The 9,870-nt window shown below is 39.9% G+C and overlaps 1 protein-coding gene across 2 annotated transcripts in view; it reads right to left on the reverse strand.

The window, feature by feature from the left end:
- Positions 1-6,532, reverse strand: part of LOC102852383 (keratin-associated protein 4-7-like) — a 14,939-nt gene extending 8,407 nt beyond the window's left edge. The window contains exon 1 of one of the 2 annotated variants that reach the window (XM_006889441.1): positions 6,215-6,532. In XM_006889441.1, coding sequence (XP_006889503.1) covers positions 6,215-6,532 — 318 coding nt within the window. Of the gene's footprint in view, positions 1-6,202 lie in introns of both variants that reach the window. The other variant, XM_006889440.1, reaches the window with a different exon arrangement.
- Between the last annotated feature and the right edge of the window lie 3,338 nt (positions 6,533-9,870).

A 9,870-nucleotide genomic window follows, 5' to 3' on the forward strand; every position in this document is an offset into this window, starting at 1 on the left:
TTGGAGGCAAGGATTCTGGGGCTTCGTCTGACATACTTTGGACATGTTGTCAGGAGAGACAGGTCCTTGGAGAGGGACATCATGCTTGGGAGGTTGGAGGGACGGTGCAGAAGGGAAGGCCCTCTATGAGGTGGATTGTTCAGTGACTGGGGTGATCGGGATGGGTGTGTCATAGGCCATGCGATTGGCACGGGATAGAGCAGGGTTAAGGGCTGTTGTACATAGGGTCGCTGTGAGTAGCAAACGACTCGACGGCATATAACAACAACAACAATGATAATTGGTGACTGGAATACAAAAGTTGGAAGTGAAGAAGGAACAGTAACTAGTTAGAAAGTCTGGACTTGACAGAAATGTGAGCAGATAAAGAATGTTAGAAATTTGTACATTCAGTTACTTATTCTTTGCAAATACTGTTCATCAGGGTTGGGGGGAGACTGAGAAAGATGGGTTAAATAATGTATACTGCATTGAAACAGAAAGTCTGGAGCGAAAGTGGGGAGGGATTGTAAAACAATGAAACAATTTTTCTTATACTTTTCCAAGAGGGAAGGCTACTGGGGTGGGGGTGTAGGGGGGAAGGCTTGGGAGGGGAGAAAAATGCAACAATGAATGAATAGAAATCCAAAGTCTCTGTAAATTTTTATTGAAATTAATAATAAAAAAATTTAAAAAAAAAGTGAAAGAGGTGCCTGGATGCATGATCCCCTTCCCCTCTCAAGGACAGTAATACAATCCACTTCCCATCCTAGGGGTGTAAAAAAAACCCCCAAACCATCCAACTAATGCCTTACTTGTTTTTCCCCCACCATAAATTGGAACCCACCTATAGGAGAGCTCCCTAATAATTCCTTTGTCTGCTTCCCTATAAAAGGCCCCTAATAAAGGAGTCTAGGGATCCCACCCATTTTGGAATTGTATCTACCTGAGGCTCCCGCTAGTGCAATAAACTTTCTCTTACTAAGGGGCATTCGTGATGATTTACTCCCACGGTGTCTCCCCTGGGTCTCATCTTTCTGCAACAGACAGCACAGCTCTTCTCACTAGGCCACCAGAGCACCTTTTTTCATCCACTAAGTATCACATTTTGTGAATCTAATATGCTTTAGTCCTTAGAAACAAGAATGATGAGACACTTCATTTCTCATCCTTTGGACATACTATCAGGGAGGGCCAATGCCTAGAGAGGGACTTTATGCTTGGGAAAAGCAGAGGATCAGCAAAGTGGAGGAAGACCTCCGTGAGATGGATTGATGCCATGACTTGAACCAGGGGTTTAAGCACAGCAGAGATTATAAAGACAGCACAGGGCTAGGCAGAGTTTGGTTCTGTTGTATGTAGAGTCACTGTGAGTTGCTGCCAACAGTAGGACACCTGATAACAACATTCAGGAACACTAATTGACATTTGGGTTGTTATCAGGCTTTTTCTATTAAAATAATATTGTGCGCTTAAAAACAATTTCTAGCATGAGTGTTTGAAATGTATCTTGTTATGTGCTGTCGAGTCTCCTGCAACCCAGAGCAACCCTGTGTACAACAGCTCTGAACCCTGCCCTGTCCTGAGCCAGTCTAACTAATTCTGACACACCAGCCCCCATTGCCCTATTTACTGTATCAATCCACCACATCCGGGCTCTTCTTCTCCTGCGCTGTCCTTCCACTATTTCAAGCATGATGTCCTTCTCCAAGGACCAGTCTCTCCTGGCTATTTGTTCAACGTATGTGAGATGGAGCTTCAAAATCCTAGCTTCCAAGGAGAAACTTGGTTTCACCCTCTCCAAGACAGACCTATTTGTTTTCTTGACAGTCCATGGGTGGTACGTTCAAGACTCATCTTCAACACCACAATTCTAAGGCATCAATTCTTCTATCATCCTTAGTCATTGTCCAGCTCTCTGATGCATAACAAATAATTGCTCCTCTTTGAAATGTATCTTACCTATTAGAATTACCTTACTTTTGTTTAGCTGTTTCATAGTAGCCTTAATTCCCCCCCCCCCATATGTTCTGAACCTGGAGAGAGGATGAAAGACAGACAAGTTTTGAGGACGTTCTTTCATAGGGTCACTATGAGTCACCTGCAACTCGACGGCACTTAACAACAAACATATTCTTTCTTGAGTAACATAATGTGCTAAGTTTTTTTTCTATTACTGGTGTCTTATTCTTATTTTTTAATTTTGTCTTGCATTACCTGTAGTTTCTGGGCTTTTTAAATGTTTGCTATGTATCTATAATTTACTGCAACTTTTAATATTTATCTCATTTTGTCATAATGCTTTTTGGTTTGAACATAATTTGTTTGGGATCAAGATTGTGATTTTTATTTTGTTTGCCTTTTCATGAATACACTTTTCTTCTTCCTTTTACTCTGATTCTTTTTCCTTGTTTATAAACAATATGTTGTTTTGCACTCTCAAGTCAGAACTAGGTTTTTAGAGGGCATATATCAAATAGGGGGAGGCACAGTAGGTTTGAGGAATCCGAGTACATGTGGTGGCTCTTTGGGGCCCACGAGGGGGTTGGCAGAGCAGACTAGCCAGATGAATGGGGGTCTGAGGCAGGGAGTTTCCCAGCAATTGGGCGTGCAGGGCTGCTAAAACACTGTAGGGCCCTCGGACCTGTGGCTCTTGGGCCTGTCTTTCATTGTTTTTGTTTAGACATTCCTCTAGGTTGTATAGCCCTGGTGTACAAGTAGCCATACTGCGGTCACTTGTGGTTGCTGTGAGGCTGAACACTGTGACACTGATTTGTCAAATGCGTTAATGGCTGGTTGCCCAATGCGGACAGAGTGGGGTGGAGCTCCCCAATGAAAACAAGCTTGGAAGGAGGAGTGGCATCCACTTCCATAATAACTTGCCTCCGGAAGCCCTATGAACCTGGAGAGAGGAAGAAAGGCACCCAAGTGTCGAGGATTCTCCTTCATAGGGTCGCTATGAGTTGCCTGAAACTCGATGGCACTTAACAACAACAACAACAACAAATCAATTAGGAGTTGACTGTCCATCTCCTCCCTGCAAAACTGTTGGCAGATTTGAACTGCATGCATTATGTTTGACAGTGCAGTTCCTTACCACTAGGCCATACTACTGAATTTTTCTGTTAGATAATCTGAAAATAAATTGTTTTTTCTTCTTGTAGTGAGTTGAGCCTGTTACATGTATTCAAATAACAAATAAGAGGAAGCTCTGGGGGTCTAGTGGCAAGAAGCTGCACTGCAATCTCTAAGGCATTCAAGGCCTCCAGCTTCTTTGTGGGAGAAGGATGGACAATAATATCCTTCCATGCAATTAACTGCTTTTGTAAACCTGCAAGAGGGTCACCTATGGGATGGTTCCAACTCTGTGGTACACAACAACAACAACAGACATAAATAAACATTGATACTCATCAAATAATGAATATGCTTGACTTGGTATGCATAAATTTTTATCTCTAATATCTAATAATTTACTATGTATTGTTTTATATTATCTTTCTGCCTTTTGATATTTAGAAAAGTTCATATTTTGTACTAATGCTTACTTTTCTATTCTTTTATATTTTAAAAGCAGCATTTAAACTCATACTAAAAAGCCTCTTGAGATTTTTAATTACAATTGCACTGAATATTTAGAGTAATTAAATGTGGACTGGCATTTTAATGATGTCAAATCTTCAAATCAGAAAAGGAAAGTAGTATACATCTCCACTTAGATTGTCTTTAATTTTAATTTGTAACATGTTTTTATTTGGGCCCAGAGAGGTTGCACACTTTTGTTAAAAATTTCCACAGTATTTTAGTTTTTCCAAATTCAATATGTAACTGCTTCTTGCTTGTATACAAAATATAATTGGTTCATTGATTAACCTTATGTCTTGTGTGCTTATTAAATTCGCTTACTAGTTGTACTTCCTGAAGAAAATCAAAGTCTACAACTTTCAATATGGATTACATCTCAACATCAAGAAGACAAAAATACTGAACATTGGATGAGAGGCAACATCATGATGATAGATGGAGAAAAGACTGAAATTTTCAACTATTTCATTTCACTTGATCCACAATCAACACCCATGATAGCAGCATTCAAGAAATCAGAAGTTGTTTTGCACTTTGAAAATGTTCTGTTCATGACCTGTCCAATGTGCTAAAGAGCAAGCATGTCTGTTTAAAGACTAAGGTGTAGCTGATCCAAGCCAGGACATTTTCAGTTTCTTCATAGGCATGTGAGAGTTGGACAGTGAATAAAGAATACAAGAGAATATTCAGAGCCTTTTTATTGTGATGTTAGTAACGAGTATTTAATGTCCCTTAGCAAAAGGAACAAGTAAGTCTGCCATGGAGGTAACACAATTAGGTTGCTCCTCAGAGGCAAAGATGGTGAAACTTCATCTAGCATACTTAGAGCATGTTGTCAGGAGGGCTAGTCCTTGGAAAAAGACATCATACTGGGAAAGATAGAACAAAGCTCCCTGGAAAGGTACAGAGTATCAGCAAAAGAGAGGAAGACCCTCAAAAAGATAAATTGACCCAGCAAGTGCAACAGTAGGCGTGAGCATGGGGATTGTGAGGATACCGCAGGGCAGGGCAGGCTTTTGATCTGTATTACAGAGTAACAAAAGTCATAGTTGATTCAATGTCACATAACAATAGCAAAAGCAGCAGGTTGCAATTGTTGGCTTATTTGTATGTATGTAAGTCCATACATATGTGACTTCTTGTTTAGTTCAATAACTGGTGATTCATCTCCATTCTGTTGTTCAGCAGTGTGTACAGGAGACTTTTCTTCCAAGCCAGCAAGTTTCAGCAAGGTTCTAGGTTTCAAAGACAGAGTGTTTTGTTAGTAAAACTCTGTTCTTTGGGGATCCTTGTATCCCGTACAGCAGCATCTAAAAAAGAGCTCCACAACTCAACCTCATTCACAAATGAAAGTACTGTGTACAAACTTGAGTGGACCGATATGCAGAAAAATATTTTAGAAGAATCAATTTTTCCATTGAAAAATCCCTTTAAAGGGCTCTCTTAATGCAGAGAATTGGGGTGTTTGGGTTCCTACTGTTAGTCCAGTACCTATTATAGAAAGTCGATGCTCTTTAACAAATGAGTAATGAGATTTGCATTGGAGAGGACTCTGCTTTACTTAGGTGTGTTACTTGTTTGTGCTTTGAATGAGTCTATCTGTTTTGGGAACCTTCCTGTTGGAGGAAAGAGTAAGATATGGTAGTGGTACTGCTGAGAGGCTTCAATCCAGATATCTGTATCACAGATAGCAGCATCTAAGGTAGAGCTGCATAAATGACATCTACATCATTGAGTCAGAATATTGGGTGTGCAGGCTGAGCTAAACAGTATACTGAATATGTAAGGGCAGTTGCTGTGATTTAGGAAGCACAATTGGATTATTTTTGCTTTTATAAACATGTAGTCCTCTCAATGTTAGTTTATTTTTTTTTATTCTTTATTAGGACAGACTCATAGTGTATGGTGATCTGTCTATGAAATAATAAAACATCAGAGGCTGTCTATTGGGATCTCTTTTCTATGGAGAAGTGACAAGGCCAAGGTGTGTTCCCTACAAGCACAGGTAAAATACAATTGTCTAGAAACTGGAGGGGAAAATAATTTGAAGGGATCAACAATCACACCGGATAGGTAATGTGGGGAAATAAAACTTTATTTTGGTACCAAAATCTAACAGGTAACAGAAAAGTTCTAGAATAAAAAGAAGTTCAGAAAAATTACTTCACTGATGATCAAAGGAAAGGGAAAATATAGTTCTGCCTATATGCTCAGGCAATAACCATCTTCTTAAGCAGCATGGCTCTGCTGTCAACAGACCAAACTTAGAAATTGGGGAGAATTTGTTAAATTGATGCTGGTGAACTGTATTTAGAGTCACATTTGAAAGGAAAATTATTTGGAGAAATAAGCTAGACAGAGGGTCAGTGTGTCCATAAGTTTGCTTGTTGAAGTCATGAGGAGCTTAATTCAGTTGAGCAATATCAACTTCACTCCTTATATACTAATGAGTACTAAAACACTCCCTGGGGAGATTATATATATATATATATATATATATTTCTGTGTATAAATATAATATGGGGAATGAGTTGGGTCCAAAGTGGAATAATCAGTAGCAAGAGGAGGCACAGCAGGTGGGGCGGGGGCAGGTGGAGATGACACAGGTTGGACAGTAACAGGTGGTGTGGCAGGAGACTTGACCACACACTGGGCGGAAGCAGCAGCAGGGGCGGCAGCAGCTGGAGTCACAGCAGGAAGGACGGCAGCAGCTGGAGATGCAACAGCTGGGATGACAACAGCTGGACTGGCAGCATGGGGGACGGCAGCAGCTGGACTGGCAGCACTGGGGCCTGCAGCAGCTGGGGCGGCAGCAGGTGGGCTGGCAGCAGCTGGACTGGCAGCACTGGGGCCTGCAGCAGCTGGACACACAGCAGGTGGTCTGGCAGCAACTGGGGTGGCAGCAGGTCACCTGGCCTTGACCACAGCCTTGGTCAGAGGAGACAGAACTGCAACAGGAGTTGACCATGGTGTCAGAGGGTGGAGGTTCTGATATTAGTAAGAGAATGAGCTTAATGAATATGAGCTACTTTGTGCTGCATGTTCTCTTTTATATCCTGCTGTGAGGCTATTGAGACCATGTCCAGGCCATTTCCTAGTTTTATTTTTCTATAGAAATATTGGGCATTAAATTAGATAATTGTGTATTTCTAGTTAAATATTTTAAAAGGAAGGAAATTAATTCTTTTTTCTGGTATCTTACTATTTTTCAATCTGGTCTGTCTCATAGAATGAGTTTTCCCCATTCCTTTGTCCTCTGTGTCTCCTGAAAGGAGTCCATCACATGAATCACATTTACTAATTTGAATTTGTGTTCAATATATTACGCTTTCATGTCACTTGAGGAATTGGTCTTATGATGCCAAGATCTCTTTGATGTTTAAAGATATGTCAAAGGGTTGTGGTAGGGAAACAGAAAGGAAAAAAACCACATCCTCTCATGAGTCACTTGTGTGCAGTGAGGAAGACAGTCTACATCTGAGTCATTTAGATAATAGAATTTCATCACACTTGTGCGATCACCCTTTCCTTCCTTGATTGCAAACTGCTACTGGCGACTCATTGTTTTAAGTATTAAAAGGCACTGAGGGATATCTTGAAGGAACATTCTCTGACGCAACATGGAATAACTTGGGAAGCAAAATAAATAAAGGTAATAATTGATGTAAACTCATCAATTAAAATGAGAATCTGTGACACTCCATACTGAGATCAAGAAAAAGGGAAGACAAAAAAGTGATCCCAGATAATAGAATTGTCAGCTCACACATGTTTAAAATGAGTCAGATGTCGGATGGAAAATGGGATATTTTCTCATTTTCAAAATATTTCTGCATGGGTTATTTATTAATTTCAAAGGGAAATAGGCTAACTTTACTGTTGAGAAACTTGAGGAAACAGCCTTTGTCAAAGGATGGAAGCTTTTATATCATTAATAAAGGAACAAACAAGCTTCAGGTGCTTGCTAAACTCAGGTCCTGAAAAGACTCATCACGTTGTGTTACTGTACAAATTCATAACCTGAGTTTAGTCATGAGATAATATCAAATACATTCTCCACAACACCTGGCCTTTTTCTTACAAAATGTCAGTATCATCAAAGGGAGGCTAAGGAAATATCTATAATTGAAAAATGGCTCTAGAGAATGTTATTGGGACAACTATCAGCATTTGGATACGGGATGTATTTCGATATTGTTAGTCACTGTCTTGTCACCTCCAACAACAGTGCCCAGTATCGCTCCATTTTCTTGACTGAAACCTCTGAAAATTGAATCCGTTCCTGTGGCTACATTGTCCTCCTATTTCACTGGAGAATTTCTTCATTTTTACTGACCCTGTATTTTACAAAATAAGATGTTCTTTCTTGATAATGTGTCTAGATCTTACCATCCTTTTGTCCAAGGTGCATTCTGGTTGTATTTCTTCTAAAATGTATTTGTTTATTCTTCTGGTGGCGCTATCTTCCTAAATAACATGCATCTGGAAACTCTATGAACTTTGATAAACATCGATAGCTGTAGAGGGGCTTCAAGTCTTTTGTTTATAGGGTTGCTGTGAGTTGTGCTCAACTCGAAGGCAATCAACAACAGCAACAACATTCTTCTGATAGCCCTCAGCATTTCAACCTTCTTCACTAAAGCTATGTTTAGAATACGAGAATGTGCCGCAGATGATAGAATCACATCAATATTTTCTTTAATTTATGTATGTATTGTGGTGACCTAGTAGTAAGGAGCTGCACTACCAACTTGAAGGCACACAGTTCAAATTCAACAACTGCTCCCTTGAAGAAGGATGATCAGTCTCCTCCCTTGTGATTTACTGCTTCTGGGAACTTCCTGGAGGGTTAGCTCTGTGACAGTTCTGACTCAACAGCAAACACCACCAACAACAGTAATTGTGGTTATGAAAAGAATGATTTTGTTTTTCAGTGTTAGTGTATGAAAAATTAATAGTTTGTGCCTTTAGGGGAAATGCTAAAAAGTATACAAAAAGATTTTACTTACTACTACTTGCATGTTTGTAAGGGTGGAGGGAGAGTGCAGGAGAGGAAAACCCCAGATGAGTTTGATTGATATAGCGACTAGGACAATGGGAGTTGAAAAATGGATTGAAAAAGTATGGAGAATGGACACATCCCTGGTGTACACCCTTTCCAATATTGAACCATGCAGTGTTTCCTTGCTCTGTTCTGACTACGCTTCCTGGTCCAAGTATAGGTTTCACATTAGCATGAACAAGTGTTCTGGGATTTCCATTCTTCTCAGAGTCAGCCACAGTTCGTTATGATCCACACAGTCAAACGCCTTTATATAATCAGTGAAACACAGATAGATATTCCTCTGGTACTCCCTGCTTTCCGCCATGATCCATCTAACATTAGCTACAATATCTCTAGTACCACGACCACTTCTAACCCAGTCTGCACTTCTTGTGGTTCTCTGTTGATGTACTCCGCTCATTTGTAGATAATCTTCAGCAGAATGTTTCTTGCTTGTGATATTAATGATATTGTTTGATAATTTCCACACTCTGTTGGATTGCCTTTCTTTGGAATGGGAACAAATATAGATCTCTTTCAATCAATTGGCCAAGTGGTTGTCCTCCAGATTTCTTGAAACAACGTGGTGAGCACATCTAGGGCAGCATCTGTTAATCGAAGTACATCAATAGGTATACCACCAGTTCCTGGGGGCTTATTTTTTGCCAATTCTTTCAAAGCTGCTTGAACTTCTTCATTCATCACCCTAGGCTCTTGCTCATATGTTGTTTCATGAAATTCTTCTGTGTCTGCTAATTCTTTTCAGTACAATGACTCTGTATACTCTTTCCATCTTCTTTTAATACTTCCTGGATCATTTAATATTCTGCCTAAAGCATCCCTGATTATAGCAACTCAAGGTTTGAATTTGTTTTTCAGTTCCTTGCGCTTAAGAAATGCTGAGTGAGTTTGGCCCTTTTGATTTTTTTACTCCAGCTCCTTGCTCATTTTATTGTAATAGTTTACTTTGTCCTCCTGCGCTGCCTTTTGAAAACTTCTGTTCAACTCTTTAATATCTTGATTTCTTCCCTCTGCTTTGGCTTCTTGGTGTTCCAGTGCAATATTCAGAGTCTCTTCTGACATCCATATTGGTCTTGTCTTCCTCCTCTGTCTTTGTAATGACCTTTTGTACTCTTCCTGGATGATATTCTTGATATCCTCCTACAACTCATCTGGTCTTCGCTCATTGGTGTTCAAGGCCTCAAATCTGTTCTTGAGATGATTTTGAAATTAAGATAGGATAGACTCAAGGTCATATATTT

Source organism: Elephantulus edwardii, unplaced genomic scaffold (genome assembly GCF_000299155.1).
Source record: "Elephantulus edwardii isolate Elephantulus edwardi_28Jun2011 unplaced genomic scaffold, EleEdw1.0 scaffold00077, whole genome shotgun sequence".
NCBI classification, from domain to species: domain Eukaryota; kingdom Metazoa; phylum Chordata; class Mammalia; order Macroscelidea; family Macroscelididae; genus Elephantulus; species Elephantulus edwardii.